This window comes from Nyctibius grandis, chromosome 8 (assembly GCF_013368605.1).
Source record: "Nyctibius grandis isolate bNycGra1 chromosome 8, bNycGra1.pri, whole genome shotgun sequence".
Lineage (NCBI taxonomy): Eukaryota > Metazoa > Chordata > Aves > Nyctibiiformes > Nyctibiidae > Nyctibius > Nyctibius grandis.
The window spans coordinates 18,161,819-18,185,389 of record NC_090665.1 but is presented as its reverse complement, the minus strand read 5'-3'; the positions used below and the strand labels follow the sequence as shown (position 1 = coordinate 18,185,389).

At 38.9% G+C, this 23,571-nt stretch overlaps 1 protein-coding gene across 1 annotated transcript in view; it reads left to right on the top strand.

The window, feature by feature from the left end:
* COL4A3 (collagen type IV alpha 3 chain) overlaps positions 1 to 23,571 on the top strand; it is a 63,986-nt gene that overhangs the window by 24,531 nt on the left and 15,884 nt on the right. The window contains exons 13-34 of the mRNA XM_068406578.1: positions 629 to 706; positions 2,186 to 2,248; positions 2,521 to 2,577; positions 5,763 to 5,807; positions 7,233 to 7,286; positions 7,678 to 7,719; positions 8,998 to 9,085; positions 10,183 to 10,218; positions 10,561 to 10,725; positions 11,859 to 11,951; positions 12,774 to 12,869; positions 13,223 to 13,293; positions 14,532 to 14,720; positions 15,639 to 15,804; positions 16,645 to 16,737; positions 17,853 to 17,957; positions 18,828 to 18,925; positions 20,346 to 20,496; positions 20,628 to 20,741; positions 21,468 to 21,635; positions 22,637 to 22,726; positions 23,292 to 23,426. Of these exons, the coding sequence (XP_068262679.1) occupies positions 629 to 706; positions 2,186 to 2,248; positions 2,521 to 2,577; positions 5,763 to 5,807; positions 7,233 to 7,286; positions 7,678 to 7,719; positions 8,998 to 9,085; positions 10,183 to 10,218; positions 10,561 to 10,725; positions 11,859 to 11,951; positions 12,774 to 12,869; positions 13,223 to 13,293; positions 14,532 to 14,720; positions 15,639 to 15,804; positions 16,645 to 16,737; positions 17,853 to 17,957; positions 18,828 to 18,925; positions 20,346 to 20,496; positions 20,628 to 20,741; positions 21,468 to 21,635; positions 22,637 to 22,726; positions 23,292 to 23,426 (2,197 nt within the window). The remainder of the gene's footprint in view (positions 1 to 628; positions 707 to 2,185; positions 2,249 to 2,520; positions 2,578 to 5,762; positions 5,808 to 7,232; positions 7,287 to 7,677; positions 7,720 to 8,997; positions 9,086 to 10,182; positions 10,219 to 10,560; positions 10,726 to 11,858; positions 11,952 to 12,773; positions 12,870 to 13,222; positions 13,294 to 14,531; positions 14,721 to 15,638; positions 15,805 to 16,644; positions 16,738 to 17,852; positions 17,958 to 18,827; positions 18,926 to 20,345; positions 20,497 to 20,627; positions 20,742 to 21,467; positions 21,636 to 22,636; positions 22,727 to 23,291; positions 23,427 to 23,571) is intronic.

The following is a 23,571-nucleotide window of genomic DNA, read 5'->3' as shown; positions in this document are numbered from 1 at the left end:
GCATTCTTTGCTGTTATGCTGAAAGTGCATGCAGAGGCATTCCACTGGCTTAAAATCACTGAAAATTATGGATGTTGTTTTGTTGAGCTCCACGGGAAAGATCACATTTAGGACTTTCCCTGTTCTAAAAGATCCTTAATAAAAAGTATACTGTGATATCAATGTTTTCAGTTAAGAACACATGAAAGCTAATTTTATCTGTCATCTCCCTGTAATACACAGACTGCAGTTTTGAGGATGTCACCAAAGATGGTTCATGTACTTTATTGATTGATTTAAATTGTGAGAAAAATTATGATCAAGGAGATATTTTTATTTAGAGTTAAAATAGTTGTATAATTTATAAGCAAATAGTATTAAAAAATTAATCTAATTCTAGATACTTTAACAGAAATCACCATATGCATTTTTATATTTCTCAGCTAGGAGAAGGTTGTCATAGTAGTCTTAAGTCTTCCGTATGCTTTTTTATTGGAAGATACATAGCAAACAAAGAGAAAAGTTAACCGTATTAATGGCTAATATAATGACAGAAAAATTTTCACAATGTCAAAAGTATAGTGATGGTAATTTGAAACAATAAAAACATACTGCTTGTAATTGCTCTATTTTTCTTTTTTCTTTCAAGGGTGACACTGGGTTAACTGGACCCCCTGGACCACCAGGAACTGTTATTGTGACATTAAGTGGACCAGACAACATGACGGTAGTAAAATTGTTAAACATCACATTCAGATAAGCCATCTTACTAGGTTTTATTTTGAGAGGACATTTTCATCTTCATTGTTCCAATAACATTTCCTTTTACCCATCTTAACATTTTTCAGACTTGTTTAGTTAGATACTAAGCTCTTCTTAGAGTGTGTCTGTACAGCCAGCTCAGCTGAGGCCTGTGTATTCACATGCACATCTGCACAATGCCAGTGGAATGCTAAATGCTTATTAGTAACCCACCTGCTGTGGATCTCTGAGTACATGAAAAGTAAATCACTTTTAGCTTCACCAAATCAACATGGATTTTTTGAATAGCTATCAAAGCCACAGCTGTGTTGACCTCTGGGCCTTGTCACTGAAAATATCAAGGCTCTGAGCTACCAGAGTTTCACAAAAGCTTACAACATGCTCATGTACATTTCATAGTTCATTTTCTCATTGTTTTTACTGGAACATGAGTAATCATGGGAAGTGTTGGGAAAACAATGAGTATTGGAGAAAGGAAATACTCTGATTCAGCTTTCATTTTAAATATTGCTTTGTGAATTTAAATTCTTGCATTTTGTCCTTATATAGAACTTAAGCAGCAGTAGCTGATACACGGTTTTAAGTCTTCACATATTAACAGAAAAAATCTTCAACCTGTTCTTGACTCTGTTTTCCTTATTTAATTTGCATCTAATCCCTGGAGTTATCAAAACTCCCTCTCCATTATATGCTAAAATAAAAAGTGATTTTTGCATCAAGACTATATTGAGGAGAGAAGAGAAAGATTGCAGAAGGAAGATTCAACTCTTAGGCACAGCAGCTCTTCCCTGTTTAAATCAAATATGGACCACCTGGAGCACTTCCCAGTCACAGCTATGGCAGTTTATCATGGGGGCATGGCCATTTTTCAGAGACATTGGGCATTAAGGTTTAAAAACCCCTCAAAACTCCTTATGTAAATAGTTTGGGGCATGAGTCTAACCAGGTAATAATTAGGCAGTCCATAAGCTTTGGCTTTACAATGATCTTAGGATGTGGCCCAATATATAATAGTACTATGCAGTAGGGTAGTCTAATCTTGAGCCCACAGAGGCAAGGATTATGTAGGTAGCCACTGCGTTTACATATTGGAGGTAACTGTAGCTCCAGTGAAGCAACTAAGGTTTATTTGTTTTTCACTTGCAATTTGTTGCCATTTCTGGGGATATTTACTCCGTTCCCCTTGCATGCAATCACAGGTAGGTCCTTTTGAACTTACTATATTCAGAAACATGCGCAAAGCCAGTTTCTTTTTCAAACATCATAGGCTTCGGGCAGGAGCACTATTATGAAGTTTCTGTTTCTTTTAGTCATGTAAGTAGAACCATCTCTGCTTGAAGAAGCTTGCTGGTAACATAGGTTTCCTATTTGTAAAACTTGAGTGTTATGGTAAGCACAGAAAAATCCAAGAGACCATATTATTTTTTTATTTTCTGTGTAATAGGACTTGAAAGGAGAGAAAGGAGAAAAAGGATCAAGAGGACTTCCAGGGCCAATGGGCTTTACAGTAAGTGACCAGAAGTAGATCCCTTGCATCCAGATGTTCAGGCAGCATCACCTAGTAAATGCTACTCTTTAGAGTCCAGTATTTACACTACTTATTCCAACCTTTAATGAATAGAACAGAACTAAGGAATAGAACATAATAGCTATTAATAGCATTCTAACCGTACTTTATTTTTATACTTATTTTTAAGATAACAAAATCGTAAAAGATATATTTAATTTAGAAAATTTGAGTCTCAAAATATGTGTATCTTGAGGGTGGTTTTGTTGCAGGGGCCAGTTGGTGATTCTCAGAGCGAAAAGGGTGACCAAGGAGAACCCGGACCACAGGTATGTGCAAACAATTGAGTACACATATGTTAGTCTTTCTTGGAAAGCAGTTTTGCACTAGTGTTGCTCTCCAGTGTTTGTTTCAATGCCACTCAGAGCAAATTTTCTTAGATTCAAAAGCTCTTTCATCCAGCAAACCAGACTAGAGTCTTGAGAGACTTGAGAGACTAGAGACACATCAAGGATAGGGGGATCATTAGGGGCACTCAGCATGGCTTCACCAACGGGAAGTCATGCTCAACCAACTTGATAGCCTTTTATGAGGATGTTACCCGGTGGATAGATGATGGTAAAGCTGTGGATGTGGTCTATCTCGATTTCAGTAAAGCGTTTGACACGGTCTCCCACAGCATCCTCGCAGCTAAACTGAGGAAGTGTGGTCTGGATGATCGGGTAGTGAGGTGGATTGTGAACTGGCTGAAGGAAAGAAGCCAGAGAGTGGTGGTCAATGGGACAGAGTCCAGTTGGAGGTCTGTGTCTAGCGGAGTCCCACAAGGGTCGGTTCTGGGACCAGTTCTATTCAATATATTCATTAATGACTTGGATGAGGGATTAGAGTGCACTGTCAGCAAGATCGCTGATGACACAAAACTGGGAGGAGTGGCTGACGCGCCGGAAGGCTGCGCAGCCATTCAGAGAGACCTGGACAGGCTGGAGAGTTGGGCGGGGAGAAATTTAATGAAATATAACAAGGGCAAGTGTAGAGTCCTGCATCTGGGCAAGAACAACCCCATGTACCAGTACAAGTTGGGGGCAGACCTGTTGGAGACCAGCGTAGGGGAAAGGGACCTGGGGGTCCTAGTGGACAGCAGGATGACCATGAGCCAGCAGTGTGCCCTTGTGGCCAAGAAGGCCAATGGCATCCTGGGGTGTATTAGAAGGGGGGTGGTCAGCAGGTCGAGAGAGGTTCTCCTCCCCCTCTACTCTGCCCTGGTGAGGCCGCATCTGGAGTATTGTGTCCAGTTCTGGGCCCCTCAGTTCAAGAAGGACAGGGAACTGCTAGAGAGAGTCCAGCGCAGAGCCACGAAGATGATTAAGGGAGTGGAACATCTCCCTTATGAGGAGAGGCTGAGGGAGCTGGGTCTCTTTAGCTTGGAGAAGAGGAGACTGAGGGGTGACCTCATTAATGTTTATAAATATGTAAAGGGCAAGTGTCATGAGGATGGAGCCAGGCTCTTCTCAGTGACATCCCTTGACAGGACAAGGGGCAATGGGTGCAAGCTGGAACACAGGAGGTTCCACTTAAATATGAGGAAAAACTTCTTTACGGTGAGGGTGACCGAACACTGGAACAGGCTGCCCAGAGAGGTTGTGGAGTCTCCTTCTCTGGAGACATTCAAAACCCGCCTGGACGCGTTCCTGTGTGATATGGTCTAGGCCATCCTGCCCCGGCAGGGGGATTGGACTAGATGATCTTTCGAGGTCCCTTCCAATCCCTAACATTCTGTGATTCTGTGATTCTGTGAGAGTCAGATGGCTTTTCTTGTAGGCTCACATGCCATGAGTACATGAAGTGAAGGCTAGATGATGGTGGATGCGCTTCTATTTGTTTTGCTGTAAAGGTTCTACTGTTGAAACTTAGTAAAAAAAAAAAGTGTTCTTCTGAACACATGCTGGCTTTATAGTGCCAGTGTATATGTAGAAGAGAATTAAAAACATTGGGTTTACTTAAGGCAGCAGACTTAAATTAGTATGCTGAGCCAGCAGGTATATTTTTATTATATTTTTATTATACCTATACATTATGAAAATTTTAATTTCTATTTGAGTTACTGGTGTAAAGTACTAAAAGTTCTTCCTATCCAATGTGTGTTATTCTTCCTCCATCTTCTGTGTTTCTCCCATATTATGTCTTCTGTTTGCAAAAGGTCTGTCCTGTCACGCAGTATTTTTAGAACTCTTCTTAATTCACCTCTCCCTTCTTTGTGGAGGAAGTAGTAGAGCACCCTTGCTTTTCTGCCTATGGACCTTGAAGAATGCTAAGGAAATACAAATTGTGTTAAGACATTGACTGAGTAGCTATTCTAAAATGAAAACAAAATGTTTCCTTTTGCTATTGGAATTACATCAGTGAGCACAAAATATCAAATGGCTCTGCATTTTATGTTCTAGAAAAAAATGATTATTTTGTGCAAGCAAGTTTTGAGCCTGTGGTGACATCATTCCAGCTCCCCTTCTTCTCTTCCAGAATATCACCTTTGGTTAAGTTCTGCCATCTTTTGAGTATTGTTTTTTTTTTCTGATGCTTACATTGTAATTCATGGTCGGGTCATCTTTTTCAAAATTATTTTGAGTTTCATTGATTTATTCTGTGCAAAACAAATTTCTAAAATGTACTTTCTCCTCTGTTGTTCTGAGCTCATAATCTGCCACCCCCCTTTTATCTTATCACTACCTTCCTGCTGTGGATTTTAATGAACCAGGTTTTCCTCACTTCTGCCTTCAAGGTGGCAAGTAAGGTATCCATATTCAGAATTATGATTTCATTTCCTTCTGTTTCTCTTCTCATTTTTCGCCCTTCTCTCCCTTCCCTTTATCTTCTTTTTTTGTTGTTGTTATGAATTGCTTAACATGTATTGTTGCCACACCAGATGCCAGGACCGCAGCAGAAGGCTGCCTAACGTGCTGTGCACCACAGAAAATAGCAGATACCTCTGGCATGCTGCCTCCTTCTGTTTTCACTTTTCCATGTACTGCCCTACTTCCAATACCTTTGAAGTGCACTCCCTATTCTTTTTCATTACATAATTTCTCTTCAAGTCATCTCTTAACCCCATTTCCTGCAAGAGAAAAGTTTTCCTTCAGTATCTTTCCATGCTCACCATTAGAAGGGCTGTTAGCTGCTGTATTGTTTTATCATGTCTTGCTTCTGCAAGGACCTGATTTTGCACCAAGCTTTCTGCACTCGCCTGACACTTGGTGCTGGTAAAGTGTCTGCCTCAACCAATCCTCCACAGGAGGAGGAATGTCCAGGGAATGTCTTACTCCCTGTTTTGCAGAGTTTTATGAACATTAGTTATGATGAGAAATAATGAATGTTTTAAAAATAACCTTAATGGCTTTTCAAAAATTATAAAGACCTAAAATACAGTTATATGCACAGCATATAGTTGTTATGCGCTTTGAATGACCCCTCTTTTGATCTTCTTATTTTTCAGATTTTATTTTATGTTTTTCCTTTGTAGGGTAAACCTGGAAAAGAAGGTGCCCCAGGTCCACCTGGCTTACCGGTAACGAAGGAAGCCTTCTAAACATTTTCTAAATATCAGTCAGCTGTTTAGCACGATCATATCTTCTTCCTGTCACAGCTTTTTCCCATTACAGAATGTATTTGAAAATATTGATTTGCATACACTGGAACATTTCACACAGCTGACCTTAGGACATGTCCTTATACATTTATGCAAGAGAGAGACTCAGTTCATACATGTTGCCTCTTCTGTGTAAAATAAAAAGAACTGTTGCTTGCTTCTGACTGTCTAATGAGTTTGGGACATGGTCTAAGTTATGCAAATTTAATTCTACTGAGTTTAATTCTGGTTAGACAATTCAAAATTTTTGCAAAACAGTTGTACGTTCACTTCAGCATAAATCAAGAAGCAAAATGAGTAATTTTTGATCATTAGAATCAAAGACATTCTTTTACAAAGAAAAGTTATTGTCAAGGTCACAGCTGCCTTGGCCTGAAACAAGATGACTGATAGATATTAAAACTGTCATCTTGTGATCATATAATTCTTAGAATACACCATTTTATAACCAAAATGATCTTGTTTGTGTACTAATTTAAAAGCTAAATTTATTCAAATGTGTTTGGAATACTCTGTTCAATTGCTTAAATATCAATTCTTTTATATTTACTTCACTTCCACTTTAACAACATCATTAGGGACACAGTGACCTTATAAATATCTTATCAAAATTCTTATTGTCAAAATAGCCCGTTTCACATATCCCTTACTAAAACGTCATCTTCATCATGCCAAAACGACCTTCACAGAGAGCCTAAACACATTCCAGTCTGACAAAGATTGTGGAATGACAGACCACAAAGCTCTACTGCCTCAGCTAGCAGAAAGAAAACTTTCTGTTGTGACGAAGACATGTCATTGCTCTGTTCCCATTTCAACTTTACTGACTAGCAGTGCATTCAACTGCATAAGCCTCTGAGAAGTCCGTTTTCCTTGCATGTATACACTTGCAGAAAGCCTTAGCAGCAGTCTGCACTATTTTTGCTCCTGGTCTTGCTGACACCTCTTGAGATCAGCACCATCATGCAGACTGACCAAGTTCTAGGAGAGGGAGTTGCTGAACGTGAGTGTCTCACATTGTGTTCAGTTTCTCCCCTTTCAGAAATGGTAGTTTGCAGAGGGAGAACAAACTAGAGCCTGCTACACTTGTGCTATCCAGAGCGGCTCCACCTCAGGATTGGTGGAGTGTGCTGTTATAAAGGCAGGTTTGGATGAAACACCTGCGGTATTTCCCACAGACATGGAACTGTACCCCAAACTGAGTCTTTCCCTGAGATTTCTTCCCCTGAACAAGTCACATTCACCTTGCCAGCACCATGAAAGGTTAAAGCATTCCATTTTAGATCTTACTGATGACGGTGCTAAAAGGTTAATCCTCATAAAATTGTGTACTGTCACCTGCAGGGACAAAAGGGTGAACAGGGCAAACCAGGACTGGCTGGCAGGCAAGGAGCTAAGGTATTGTCTAATGGTTTTGTTGTTGCTTTTGAGGATGAGGACAAGGTGTGTTTTGGGGTTATTATACCATTTTATTTATCACTGTGTATCCAATATGTTTTACTTTACCTAAAAGATGACAAGTAATGATCTCATGGAATAAGGAATGGTTCAGTTGAAATAGATATTGTGTTTGAACTGGTGTCCATCTATGCCTGCTGATGTGTTCCTGTAGTTTTTGGTGTATGTAGCTGAATAGTTGTGTAAGGAAGAGACGGGGTGGTGAAGGACTGATCAGGAGCAGAAGTTCTTTTTTAATGTTATGAGCAATGTGCTGAAGTAACAGTGGGTACCAAATGTCATGTCATGTATTGTTTTTAATAATCAAACCCATCTCTGTCCTCTGATGAAGGGGATGAAAGGAAACATTGGTCCACCAGGAGCTTGTGGTCGAGTAAGTGTAAATTATCTTCATCATATCATTTTTCTAAACTATTAGGATAAGAATAAGCCAAACTGACTGTATGAGGCAATAATGGGTGTCCCATGATGCTCGGATGTCCCATGATGCTCTAATCAAGGTGTGGCTTTCTTACGCTACTGATGTTGCTGGGAGTCTCACAGAGATGGCTTCTTCCTTCATGTAGAGGTGGATGCACGATCAGGGCCTGGTTAGACCTCAGGAGATTGGAGTGTCACAGAACAGTTACGAAAATTCACAGGAGTTAATTTTTAAACCAATATCTAATCAGTTCCAGAACAGGTGGTGTTCATTTTAAAATCCTAAGAAGACTTTTTAAAGAAAGCAAGAGGTGGTATGAGTACAATTTTTCTGTCTAGTCATGCTGTCTTGCTAGCAGCTTTCTTAAAGGCCCCATGCGCACCTGATGGAAACCTTGTGATATTAACAGAGTACTAAAAAACCACTGCTTTTCAAAAAATCAGTAGGAGAAAAGTAAAAACTTTGAACTTTAATTTTAAGCAGTTTTTTATTCCTTTTAAAATTGGTGCATTAGTAGTCCATTTAAATTTCAGTGTGATGTTTATATATCAAGGCACAATACTTATTATAATACTGATTAGCTAGTAATTGTGCCTATGCAAAATAATCTGGAAAAGAGCAAAAATTTGTAGTTATAAAGAAATAGAGTTACAGCAAATTGCATTTTGATTTTGCCTGTCGTTTGTAGAAACTTTGAAGCATAATATTAAACCTTAATAAATTATTAATTTTTATAGGAATGAGTTTTTAATGCACATGTTATTTAAGTAGTTGATTTTTGACTGTTTTCATGTATGATTATTTAAAAGACCAGTCTAGATATAGCTCATGCTGCTTTGAGCCAATGGAATAGACTAAGTGATTCCCCAAGGTTTCTTTCAAGAATATTTTTTCTTTCGTGCTACCGTAATATTTGTGATTGGGCCTCCAACTTATACCTTGCCTGTATAATTGCATCTGCAGGCAGAGGAGTTCTCTGGGAGTTAAGGAATTGGGCTGAAATCCCAGCCCCATCTATTTGTACAGGTCTCTTGGCATTATCTTGGCACAATTACGGTTTCATTTCTGGCTGCTTGTAGTGACCATGTGATTAGAAAGGTCTCATGGTGTCACAGCATCAAAATTATGAATGAGATCATAACATCGGTCTAACCAAATGTTCAATATGAGGCACTGTGCTTCTCTCTTCATTCTTACTAGTCTTTCTTTTCTTACCATCTTTCTCTTAAGACAGAGTATTATGATAATATGGTTGGTGAAAAAGGAGATGAAGGGCCCCCCGGACCTCCAGGACCAAAAGGTCAACGTGGCATGCCTGGTGAGTGGGACATCAAAACTAGAATCTTCTAGCAAGAGCTGTCAACTCAAAGGGCTTGTTGCAGGCTAGGTTTTTGGGCACCCAGCAACCTGCTTCTGCCTTTATGAGAGTATTTCCAAATTATTCCCATCAAATTGCAGAATTGAAATGTATCCTGAGACTTTGATTTATGGCCATATTTCCTCTTAAAAATAATGAAGCTGGCACACTTCTTTGCACAGATAATTGGGTTGTGCACCTAAGCTCACTGACATCCCGTCTCATGTCTACTGCATCAGCGCATTATTTGTATATGCCATAGACAAACCATCAGGGCTGTAAGTCTCCTGTTAAAGGTCATGCACTTTTTTCTCTCTCTCTTCCTTTTTTTTTTTTTGGTAGCTTTCATGGTTTGTCTTACACCGTTTTTACTGCCTATCATTCTAAAATAATAAAGACCGGCAAGTTTTTATTTTCTTTATTTTGGCCATGCTGTAAAATAAAAATGTACTGGTTTGTTATTTGGGCTGTCTCACAATATAACAAGGACTTGTGGGATGAACTCTGAGGCAGCATCTTGTAGGCTATATCTCATACTCATCCAGCAAGTCCTTGCCTTCTGTGTTTTGATGTTCTAGTTTTACAAATATTTATGTATCCAAGTGATTGTGCTGCATTCAGTGAATGCTCTTCGTTTTTATAAATTTACTTAAATACTTCCAAGGGATGGCAACAGGAAAGTTGAGCCTTGCAAAGTTATTAATGCATTGTTAAGAGGTGGTATATTTACTAGAGCAATTAATAGTGGCAAAAAAAAAAGAAAGTTTGCAGGCCTGTAAGTCGTTCTCAAGTAATTAAGTGCATCCCCCTCTAAGATAAATGCAGTGGATCCTACTCCTACCTGTTGTAAACATCAATATCTTGCCCGATTTCAGTGAGAATTGTCAGTATCTAACAGTTGCATAAGTAGTAGGTGTCTACTCAGGCAAAACCAAATTCTTAAAAGATAAAATAAGTTAAAATGCAGAAGCCCAAAGTTTTCAGTCAGTATTAATGAGTAGTGACTTTGCAGAGTATACAGTCGTTTAACTTAAGTTCTAAATACATTGCTTTTGCAGGTCCACAGGGTCCTCCTGGGGATGCTGGCAGACCAGGTACGTGTAATGATCCAGTACCAACAATAAAATACATTGTTTTTCCTGCCCATTATACTGAATCAGCTTTGTGGAATCTTAACTTCAGATGACTTTAAACATATCTCTTAAGTGTAAAAAGTTGTCACCCAAAAGTGATGGGCCAGGTATTTAAAGAGAGGTTAAAGTCAATTTTTAAATGCCTTTACATTGTCATTGTGATTATTTAATATATTACAAGATAAAACAGATTTGTGGGATGAACTCAGTATGTTTGTCTCTCACTCATCCTATTGAGTACTTATTTTGCTTTGAAATTCCATTCCTTTAACTTCATTTTTATATTTTTTCCTCTTCGGTTAGGTGTGTCAAGACCTGGTCTGAGAGGTCCCCCAGGATTTCCTGGGCCAAAAGGAACAAAAGGAGAGAAAGGACAAACTGGCTTGTGTATTGTAGGCCCTCCAGGACTACCTGGTGTTACTGGCAGACCTGGTTCTGTTGGATTACCAGGTCCTCCAGGAGAACCAGGTGACATTTCAGTACTGTATATATAATGAACAAGAACAAATCCAGAATCATCTCAATATCTAATGCATGAGATTATTAGATATTCTCATATCATACTCAAAATACACTCTATAAGTTATGAGTGTATTTTGAGTAATACGATTGAATAGAATTTCTCTTCGGAAATTTTGTTCTAGGATATTCATGAAGCGAAGGTTGGTGATCCATTGCTAATGAGAGTCTGTGGAGAAGATACAATGACTTCCCAGTATAAAGATTTCTCACCTTTTTATATAACTGTGACTATAAAGATCTGCTACATAAAACCAAGAAAGACCAATGAGAGAAAATCTGTTCTTAAAATGAATTGTTCTAGAAGTTGTAGTAAATCTGTAAAACTAAATTCAGAAGGGGCCAATATGAAAGCTACAGAAGTCACTTGCATGCCTCCAGAGGTTTTAGTGGGCCTTAGAGCAAGTTTGAAGTTCTGGCAGCATGAAAATAAAGCAGTAGCAGTTTATAAAACTTTGAGAAAATGTATTAACTGGGAATACCTCTTTAACTAGGAGTACCAACAGTGTCATGTTTCTTTTATATGTGGTACGGCCAAAACAAGTTTTTCTGAACCAGTACCACTGTAGTACTTCTCTTTTCTCTTTCTTTGAAAAATTTATCTATCGCCAAAATGTCTTCATAAAAGAAACATGACACTGTTGGTCTTAGTGGGCCTTAAAGCAGGTTTGAAGTTCCGGCAGCATGAAAATAAAGCAGTAGTAGTTTTTACCACAGTTTTTACCATGGTAAAAGAAAGAATTATGTTCCTGTTGATTCAAATAAAATGGAAATAATTTCCCCAGAAGGGACTATGCTTTTTAAAGGCTAAACAGATGGATCCAACAGTCTGCTGAGATTTACTTTGGCATTACCATATTTATCCTCAAGTACTTCCAATTACAGGTGTTTTGGATTTGTCCAGGTAGTTCTCTGTTTTAAATGGATCATAGAATCATAGGTTATGATTCAAGTTGGAAGGGACCCATAAGGATAAGAATACTGTCTCCAGCTCATCCCTGCAACTTTTTTCTCTCTTAGCAAATAGAGAATTGTCTGAATAATCTGCTCATGTAATGGTGCCATGCTCATTTCATTAACAGGTACAGTAACATTTAGAACAGGCCTACCAGGACTTCCTGGAGAACCAGGGTGTACAGGACCTCCAGGACCTCCAGGAGATACTGGCATGAAAGGTCAGTTTCAGAAAACTACCACTCAGAAGTGGATGGTACAATCCAGTAATCTTCATGGATCCACATGAAATTTTAAATTTAATTTACTTCTTAAGCCATTTGATGAGTTCAGAGATTTAAGAAAATTCATTAGGGATAGCAAGATGCCTTCCTCCCCTTACAGTAAAGAGCAGCTAAAGGAGCAGTGCATGTGCAAGTGCTGCACACCAGTTGTACAGCACTGCAGCCAGGGTAGATCTTCACTGGGACAAACAATTATTACAGATTGGTAGGGTTTTCGTATTCTTCCATTGTTATAGTATCGTAGAACAGAATCATAGAATTGTTTTTGTTGGAAAGGACCTTTAAGATCATCAAGTCCAACTGTTAACCTAGCACTGCCAAGTTGTTCTCGGAGAGAACAAATATCACCACAGGAGCTGCTGAATCTCTTTGCCACTTGCCAGTCATTGAAGTCATCCAGGCTGTTATGCAGCCATGTTAGTTTGAAGCCTATGTCCCTTTCTTCTTTTCAGAGAATTTGGCTTCTCGCTAGAGTGACTATATCCAAACAGTTTACGAAAACTAGACTTGAAAAAAATTAAGAGATTTAAACTGAATGTTGCTGTATTTTCAATTAAATGTAATCAGTTCCGATTCACTGTCTGACCACAGGTAATTTTGTACTGTGTTGGAAGTGACCTTCCAACAAAATTAAGGCCGTGTTCCTACCACTCTCTGGCCAAAAAGTCTTAACCATCCTCTATAACAAACCATGTAACATGTTAGTTAAGCTTGGGAATTACTTGCTGTGGAACAACTAATGAATTACTTTCATTCTAGGTGATGAAGCTGCCGTGTGTACTGATTGCAGCTATATTCCAGGAATACCTGGTCTTCCTGGTTCTCCTGGGCCACATGGCCAAGATGGCATGCCTGGTAAATTATCTTGTTGTTTCTAACAGGATAGTAGGAAATGCCAGTGATTTTGCTTTTAGTATGAGAATCAGGTATGGGCATGTCTGCAGCATGCAGTCCTTGAACTAGACCTGAGGTTGTGATGAGTGTGAGAACCTGACGCAGCTCCATCCACTGGTACGAGCACAAGCACTAAAAGAGATGAAGTTGGAATGCTAATAGGCTTAGGTGCAGCCTGAAGCCAGGTCAGTCTATGATGATGTAGTCAGTGTAGCAAGCAGAAACTTTCAATGCTGGGTGTGATTATTGGAGCTTGTCAAAATCCATGTCCTTGTTTTCATTTTTCTTTACAAAATATGCTGTTTCTTTTGCAGGTAGAGAAGGAACAACAGGTCCAAAAGGTTCTCCAGGTTCTCCAGGAGAAGTGGGGCTTCCAGGAGCTCAAGTAAGACTTGGGTTTTCCAGATTATTTTTCAGATCCCACAAGAATTATTTCAGAGAAACTTTATGGCCGGTGTTACATGCAGTGTCATACTGGGTGATCTCAACAGTTTTCTTTCTGTAGTAATGAATGTGTCTGCATGGGAGGCCTAGGTAGAGACTGTAATGTGGACACAGCTGACCTAGCTTTACATGATCCTGTTTTCCTTAGTGCAGCAAGAAGTTCAGCACAGGCAGTGAGGCAGGTAATACCTGTGTGATTAACCTGTGCTGTATTTCACGATGGCTAGACTGCTTCTGCCTGGTATGGGTAGTTTACAGTTAACTTCTGTTCATCTACATAATTCTATAATCATGGCAGTGGCTGTAAAGCATGTGTAGAGTTTTGTGTGCTGTGATCATCGTCAGGCTTCTTACTTCTCTTGTTTCCGGCATGCTCAGGACTTGCTAAGGCCCCAGCTGTGCAGAGAGAAACTTGCTTCTCCTAATACCCTCTTCAGGGATGCAAAAGACATTCCCTCTTGGGAAACATTATGAAGAGGGAAGGCTGACACCTGCTACCACAGACATACCACTTGGTTTTTCTGACTTGTGCCTGTAGTAGTAATTATTTGTGGGAAATTACAGTCGGTGCTGTCCAATAAAAGAAGTCACACACAAGTATTCGTTGTGGTGGTTGCCATACAGATGCAGAACAAAAGAGTCTGCTAACAGGTTTTTCCAGAAAGCTCCCAAGAGTTCATGAGCCCAATATCACTAGAGCCCAGTGTACTTTCAGCTTATACTGGTTTTGGCTGGGATAGAGTACCCACTTTGTACGTTGAGGGGGAAAGAAGGGAGAGGTGAAGTTAACTATGAACAGAGCCAACTGTGGCTGTTATAGTGTCCCTGGGGAGATATTCCCATGTGGAGGAGAAATCCCTAATTAAATTTTAAGGTACTTTCTTGTCCTTCTTTTTGTGTCATGAAAGTACAACCAGGTAGTTAACAGTCTGATCCATTAAATGATCCTGCATTATTACTGCTTATAGTAGTATAAATGAAATTATAATTGGGGCCAAAAGGAGTAAAGGCAGGAGAAGAAGAAAAAACCAAAAAACCCTGTTCATTGAAGTGTGCCATTACAGTGAATAAAGATGAGAACAGAGAGAACCACTCTCACGTATTTAATTTTAAAAAAGAAAGCTTGAAAGCAGCTGACATATTTCTAGCAGTGAAATTCTTTTGATTGCTTTGTTCCAGGGACCTCCAGGTTTTAGAGGAGATCAAGGACATAAAGGATCAAAAGGTGAGCCAGGATATGTGTATCCAGAAGGGCCAAAAGGTGAGCGAGGAGATCCAGGGGCCAGGGGAGACAAAGGAAGAAAAGGTTCAAGTGGATTTCTGGGAAGACCTGGCTCTAAAGGATTCAAGGGTTCTAAAGGTGAACAGGTGAGTATGCACCGTTTGCCATTAATACAGAATTCATGAAAACCTAAGTCAGTATTTGTATCTTGTCTGTTTTATCTATTCAGATACTTCTACTGAAAATCCTCTACCTGACTTAGGGGTACTGTGCTAAACCAATATGCAGAACCAATATTCAGTAAATATTCAGAACAACAGTAAATATTCTTGTGTAATACCAGAGAGATGAGGCTAGTGTAGATACATGTTGCTGAAAAACCTTGGCAGTCTATTGTGGTGTTAGTTTGGATATTTATATTGGAGCATTATCTTGGATTACTATGGTGAATAAGATTAAAAAAAAAAAAACAAAACAGTTTTCCTGACTACTTATAATGCTTAAAAGGTAATAATAATTCAAATAATTCCTGTTCAGTCTTTAGGAGTTAATCTTCAGTCAGGGCTGAGAGAAACCACAAAAACTGGGAAGACTGACCATAAAACTAGAATCATTAGGACAGAGCTCTTCATTCAACAGAAACAAAAAGTAACAATTATTATTGTGTTGTATTGGCTGAGAAACTGTTAAAAGTAATTCAGATATAACTCTCTAAACCTGACTCGACAGTATTCAAGGAGAATCAGAGCTGAGGCTTTTTTTTACCAAACCTGTTTTAAAAAAAGTGTACAGTATAATGCCACAGCTAATGAAAAATCAAGCTGTTGTATTTATTTGTACTATTTCACTCTTAATAGCCCTGTATTTGTAACCATTGATATTAAAATTTATATTCCTTTAATAACAAGTACATCAGAAGAAAAATTCCTCTTAAATTAGCAGAGCTACTCTGTTGCTAAAGTAATGCAAGATTATAGTCAGACAGAGAATCAGGCATTTTGTTATGAAAGCTGGTGTGGAAAGCAAGTAATGCTTGGTATACATAGATGTGTAATCATTAATAGGGGGCTGGTTCAAAAGGAGATAGAGGACTACCTGGATTGCCTGGCAGTCTTGGTCTTACTGGAGAGATGGGGCTTCCTGGACTGCCAGGATATGGACCACAAGGAACAAGAGGTTTCAAAGGCTCTAAAGGAATACCTGGTCCACCTGGATTACCTGGAGAAGCTGGTTTGTAACTTCCTATTTTACCATTTTTTACGTATGTTATAGAGCACTTGATTGAAATCACAGAGATAGACTGAAGTCAAAGACATAATTTATGAAACATAGGAAGTTTTTCTTGGGATGAGATTTCCACAGCATTGTTCCAACTGTGGCCCACTGGAGATAATAGTGAAAGTCTTAGGGTCATAAGATAATTGAAGTTGGAACAGACCCTATGAGGTCTTTAGTCCAAACTCCTGCTCAGAGCAGGGTCAGCTATGAGATCAGACCAAGTTACTCAAGGCTTTATCCAGTTGGGCCTTGAAAACCTCCAAGGACCAAGATAAAACATCATCTCTGGGGAACCTGTTCCAGTTCTTGACTGTCCTCATCATGAAAAAAAAAAAAAAGTATTTAAATATGTATTCAGTCATGATCATTAGTGTGAGCTAAGTCATCAGGGGAAAATATGAAGGGTTTAATAATTTTTGAGTGCTGAAAACATACCAGAGTATGTATTTATAGGCAGGCGTAATCTGGAAGAACTCAAAGTTGGATGGCAGATACAGTCAAGGTTTCTTAAAGAGAATACCCATTAAATCTTTATGAAATGGAGTTGCAGATGAAGCATTCTCAATTGCATTGTTTTCCTGCTGACTCTGTGCTTCCTTTCCTGGGTCTCCAGTAGACTGCAGGAGGGCTGAGAGGAAGGCTGCAGGTGGGTTTGGTGTCAATAGAAATACGGAAACTGTAGAAGACTGCATTTTTAGCCGAGTAGATTGATCACTAATATTTTTAAATGCTTAAGATTACGTATTCACAAACTATAAGCCTGTGTAATCTTTGATTATGTATTTGCTGAAGGTCTGAAAGGAGAGACCAGTAGAATAACTCCATTACCTGGGTTGCCAGGACCTCAAGGACCAGATGGTTTACCCGGACCCCCAGGAGTGCCTGGTGAGTACATCTGCACTAAATACAGTAAAAATCAGATATAATCTGATTGAGATTTCTATTCCAGCTCTGGCCAGATAAAACTGTTGGGTTACTTTGAAATAACTACAAAAAAAGGATTTCTGTGGTACAGAAACTATGGAATTAGCTGTAACGTTCCCTTTCAAGAAAACTAGGGGAAGTTGATGTGAATAGGAAGGGCACACGGGGCCATGTTCATGGTGTGCACAATGGCAGAGATTCCAAGCAGTCCTATGCTATGACTCTGTTCCTCCAAGAACCAGAAACATCTGGTGCATATGCCACACCTTGTATATCCAGAAAGGTGCCTCCAGCATAATTTTGACAAAAACCTGTTCTAAATTATGCTGGGACTGCTACAACCTTCAAAACAGAAGGAATAAAATTAGGTTAAAGCATTCTTAATCTTCCTGAAGCCCTTGGCCCTCCTCATGCTTTGTAGGGGCACAATCAAAAAAGTAACTGTATTACTAAGTTTCCTCATTCCTTTTTGACCTGACTGTTAACTAACCATTGTTCTAAGATATTAAGAACTTGAGTTTCCTTTTTTGGGTGGGTTTTGGGCTTGGGTTCCAGGTGGGATTTTTTTGGTTGCTGGTGTTTTAAATTTTGCAGAATTTTTGAATGCACTGAAGGGCAGTAAGTGACATTCAGGCTAACTGTAAGGCATCTTTGCTTTAGTTTTGTAGAACGATAGTCCTTAAAGTTGCCCTGATTAGCATAGGAAAATTTCTTGGCAGCTGTATGGTAGCTTCTGTTCTTATAGTTGCTTCTATTCCAAGCCTCACCCCTATAATGTGTGTTTGAACATTCTCAAAAAGTGGAAGATTTGTATCTGCATGTAGTTGTTCCTAGAAGTCTGGAATTTGGGCAGATGATTGCATAAAAAAAGTCACAGACTCATGCCTGCTTTGATACTGTGAATACAATTAACATTCTAAGTGTGAAAACCTGCTGTAAAGAAGAAATAGTGTCTAAGTCCTAATATAATCTACAGTGGTGTCCTAATTAATAATGATAAACTATAAAACGCCTAGTCTTACAAGTTGATGTTCTGTGGTAAGATATATCACAGTTTACTTGTTTTCTTTGTACAGGTAGGGTTGGAGCAAGAGGTCAGCCAGGGGATTCAGGACATCCAGGGCCAACAGGTGACACAGGCTTTCCAGGGCTTGGGTTTCCTGGAAACCCAGGAGCAAAAGGTAAAATACTGCTTTCGATCTTCTTCAAAAAAAAAAACAAACTCCCAAAAAATCGACTATTTTTTTCAGTCCACACTGAAAACAACAAACAAGTTTAAAAAAAAAATCGGTGAATGTTAGTCAGACAGGCAAGTGTTTTTAGCACTCTCTTAATTTACTGCCTGCAGGCTTATAAATTGCACGTTTGAAACTTCTTGAAGTATTTCAGAGAATCAAGTATCAAAGCTGGCAGTAGGAAAATATTTTAAAAGACATTGATGCTTCCTGGAATAGTGCCCAAACAGGTGCAGCTTATCTGAGTGCTATGCTTACTTCAGATGGATTCTCTTTACCTGGATATGTGTTACAGAGACAGAGCTGTATATGTGTCAGTACTTTATTTTTAATCAGTTTTGGTTATGTAAAATGCAATACCTGCTCTAATGTGCAGGTAAAAGAAAGCATTTTGAATACTGCAAATTTGGCCATTCCTCATGCAAAGTCATACCCCTCTTTGGACACTACAAGTATTAAGAACTATTCTCTTAATCCCGTTAGGACAGGTGTGGGAAAAAAAAAAAAGCAAGCTGTGATACTAAAACTACTACCAAGTTGCTTCTAAAGAAAACAGTAGGGAACTGACATCAGAATAGCTTCACATTAAAAAAAATGACATGTTAAATAACTGATTTGAAGCAAGTAAACAAACAGTATTATAGTCAACATTGAGTGAATATGTAAGGAACAAGATGCAGTGTGTCACATCAACTCTGAAATCAAGATGCTGTCTACTTTAGCATCAGAGGCTCATAACTGCATCCATAGAAATACCCATTTGTAAAATAAGGCGATAACCATAGCATCTGTACTGCCATTTAATTCCTTTTGCAGGAGATAAAGGACTTGCAGGAGGCAGAGGGTCACCAGGTTGTGAAGGAAAGATCGGAGACCCAGGCCGAGCTGGAAACCTAGGACAACCAGGAGAAAAGGTTTGGTTAGAAATACAGCACAGACTTTCCATAGATCCCATTCATTAAATGTAACGCTGAGGAAATAAATTAAGTATAAGGAACATAGGAGTTCGTATATTTCCTGACTAGTGATGCACAAACTATGAAATGAAATTGTTTATATATAAAGGAGCTCAAACCAAAATTTTAAATACAGATACAGGATTTCAGAACCCCAAGTGTTTAGGATGTTTTGGTACTTCAGTTTTCAAAGCACAAGGAGGATATTGCATTGCTTACAGCAAAAAATTAAGACCACAGCTTCTGAAAAGATGGCTATTCAGAAATTGCAATTAAGCACATATTTGATGGAGGTCAGTGACTAGTAAGCATGCATTTAATTTAAGCAAGTGCTCTGTTGAAGTATAAAGGAAGCAGGTTGGAGGTAATACTGCAGCCACTCCTGCTGATTAACAGAAGCTAATCTACTGGTGGCATATGTAAATGTAGGATTCTTGACTACTCTGTAATCAGGATTCAAATTTGCAAAAAGGAAACCACCACCTAAAGGTTTTAAAAAGGTGGCATTTCTTTTTTTGTGTGCTCATATGTCATTCTTTTGTGTGTTTTTTTGACATGACAAAGTGTGGAGTTTGGGGTTGTGATTGGTTTTTTTCTTTAAATTATTATCTCATCTGTGTTTGATGCCACAGAACAGCTGGATGTGGAGTGGCCTTTGTGGTCCAAGTATATCTTCAGGTCTATCTATATATCTACTACAGTATATCTACTGACCTGCTTTATGAACATGTTCATTTGCTGGTACTCAAAGCTAGTACTCAAAACAACTAGCAATTCAGTCAGCCAAAAAAAAACAATTCAGACTTTCCTTTCAGGGAATAGACTTGGGACATTTGTGATAAAACAGTCTTTGTGGAACACAGTGTTCAGAAGGATGATTTAAAAAAAAACAGTAATTGACTTTGAACATTCCAAGACACATCTGAGTGCTGACCTTGATTATTTAAATAAATATTTTCATAAAAATGTCTATCATATAAAATAAAGGAAAAGTTGTATTTGCACAAACTTCAGCCAAATTTTCAGATACGGGTCCAAAGCTTTTCATAGCTACAACAAGCATCACAATGCAGTAAAGGCCAAATGGAGGGAAGTGTCTTGCATTGCTCAGTAGTGATTTCTTAGAGTTAGGAGACAGAGTCCAAAAGCTGTCTAGTTGAATTACTCCTCTGGTATGGAATCTGCAGCTTGTCAATAAGGAACATCCACCATCTTACTGAATTGGAGCTATTAAAAATTATAACGTGAAAGATCCCCAGGGAATGGAGAAAATTACCCTTATAAAAGAAGTTAATTGATCACACAGTGGAGAAAATATTTTGGCAGTTTTGCAAAACATAGTACCCATGGATTGTTTACATTTCTCTCTGTGTTGCAGGGTGACCCAGGCATGGTTATTCCTGGAGAGCCAGGTAGACTGGGTTCACCAGGAGGTCATGGCATTCCTGGCTCAAAAGGTGATACTGGATTTCCAGGACTTCCAGGCCTACCAGGGCGTGCTGGACGTGATGGTGATGATGGCCTAAGAGGTACTGTTGTCAAACAAGCTCAAGGAGCACAGCAAGTTAATTTAAGGAAAGGGAAGCCAAGTCAAACAATGCTCACTCAAAGCCTGAAAGTTCTACTTAAATCATGGTGAATCCAATCTCCTTTCTTTTAGGAGATCGTGGCGCACCTGGAGTTCCTGGAGATCCAGGTTTTCCAGGGAAACCTGCTGAATGTATTATTGGCCTACCAGGTTTGCCAGGTGGCCAGGGAGCTACAGGCCCACCAGGTAAGACCTTCTGAATCAAATGTGCCATTTGGCTGGGTGGGTCTGGGTTTTGTTTCTGCCTTCCAATGGCCTGAGGGAGCTGAAGTTGGTTTTTGATATTGGTTATAGGATAGTATGTGAGAAAATGTGAGTCCATTTACAAGATACACTTTCTGCAGATGTGAGGAAACACGTGCACTGATTAAGATGGATTAAGATTCATATTCCATTGTACAGTACAAAGAGTAATCACAAACTGGCCCAAATTCTGCAGGAAAAAGGATATTTCAATCATGTCTCCTATATAGGGCTGAACTTATATTCCAAAACCAGTTTAGTGACTCAAAAGTACCTGCGTGTACTGCGTGTGATTTCTGTTCCAAGAGAAACACAATCAGGTACCCAGCAGAGTCCTTCTCCTACATATGATCTAAAAAGGATTTTTTTTTAAATTTTTTTTTTAGAGGAGGAGTGCAGAATTGGTGCAGTTTTCATGTTTGTTTTTTTCTTCTTTTGCTGAGAAAGAACAGAATTGTCTACTCTCGCCTTTTTTTTTCCTTTAAAAAAAACCCATCACCACAACTCTTTTAAGACTTCCTGAACATGTAAGTTCTCTTATAGAGCTAATATTTAGCCCTCAAACAGGCAGAATTCAAGAAGAGTTCCATGCTCATGATGGCAAGATAGAGATGAAGGTTTATTTTCCAGACAGATGTACCATTCTACACTGTCATGCATTTTTCTTAGGAAGAAGAGGTTCGCAAGGTTCAAAAGGAAAACTAGGTCCTCCTGGCTTGAGTATCCCGGGAATCTATGGAAATCCTGGGGAACCTGGATTAATAGGTCTTCAGGGAAATACAGGATTACCTGGTCCCAAGGGACAGTCTGGAAGGCCAGGAATCTCTGGTGTGCCAGGTAAGGATTCCCCAAATACTTGTTTTGACATAGAAATTAAGTCAGTCTCTGAAAAAATGTGTCAGTCACGCTTTTCCAAATTGAAGATGCTCAAATATTTTTCCATCAACATTCATGACATAGTACTGAATTTTTCTATAACAGTCTTCTGAGAACAGAAGGCTGCCTTACATTGGTTTTTGTATAGTAATGTCCTTGCAGTAGGACATGAACTAGTTAACATTTCAAAGCAACTCCCCAGCATAATGGAAGCATAAAGTGTTTAGTTCTTACTCAGCATCCCTTTTCAAACAGATAGCTTGTTAATGCTATCTTCTTTTTCTTAAAAGGCAAGTTCAAATCTTGAGTCTGACAGAGTTGAGTCAGATCAAACTCTGTCACATTAACCAGAGCTAACTTTAAGTAAGGTAGGTAATCCCTGTAGGTTTTTTTCAGAAATGTGTTCAAATTTGATTTGTAGAATAAAAGAAATCAGGTATGTAATGCTGCTTCTCTAAGAAAGATTTTTCATTACTATCAAATCCTGCATTATTCTGTGGGAAGGAGATGGTACATACCTTTTTATATATACAACCTATAAAACTAACGATAAACACGTAGCACTTGACTCAGTTGCACAAACCTAGGTTTCTGATGTCATTTGAGGGGAGTTCTCAAGGCCAGCTGGCCTTCAACTCCTGAGCCAGAACACCCCATGACAGGTCTCCCATCCCTGTATGGATATCTCAGATACATGATCCTCACTGTCAGTTATTTCATTCAATGGTAGAAGCTGTTGCAGCTACTAATATAGGTAGTTTGGAGGTTACTGTGTGTGTAAGTGCTGTTCATGTGGTTAAAGACTGGAAAGCTGGCTTCAACAGTATGTTACAGAAATGAAGAAAAAATAAATCAAGCAATTATACACTTAAATGACAGGCACAGGGGTAGTTTTCTGAAGTAATGTTCTGTTTCACTGATCAAATACTGACAAATATGTTCCTATTGCTTCAATTCCACAGGCTCAAGGGGAGAGCCAGGTATAATGGGCCTATTAGGAATTCCTGGACCCCCTGGCATGATTGGAAGACCAGGCAATCCGGGTATCAGAGGCAAGTGACCATAGTATCTGCCTTCATTATTACTTAGAATGTAGGAACTTCCATGCTGAAGTAGTCTTGTGATCCATCTTGATGTACGTTATCACTCCTGAGTATGCATGTCATACCGGAATTTCTTTGAGACTTGGTAAATCTTTGACTTCTGGATATGTGCAGTCTACAGACTGAATGACAACATTATTTATTATTTTTTAGCAGTTTTGAATTGCCACCTTTTCTATATCATTGGTATTTATAAAAGTGGCTGGTGATTTGCTAAATAAAGTGCAGAGAGCTGCTTTTGCTCTATTTTTTTCTGTCCATTCATGTTCCAAATATCATTATATCTATTCAACAGATACAAGATTATACATATATTCAGTATAAGAAATAATTACTATCTCTTGCCATAATCTGTGCTCATAGATGTTTTATTGGTGATTGGAGTAATTAAGAATCTAGTTTAGGTTGTTGATTTGAAATGTATATTTACATACATAGTTGCCCTTGAAGACGAGATTCATAGCTTCCTTTATGCTATCGTGTAGTCAGGTTTCTTCAGAAAATTTTCTTGCAGGTTCTTCTGGCTTCCCAGGACCAAAGGGAAGAAAAGGGTTTCTTGGAGCAAAAGGTGAACCAGGTGATAAAGGTTTTCCTGGACCGTCTGAGACCTTGGTTGGTATTGGGACTAAAGGAGAACAAGGCTTAAAAGGTGCACATTCATTGTTCTGTCATTCAAAACTAGTTAGGGTTGTCAGCCATGTTGCAGTTCCAGTGGACTCTTAAAACACAGAAGAAACTGACTGCTACTGAGAGTATTCACACGGCTTTGAAATAATTACTGCTGAACACTGTAA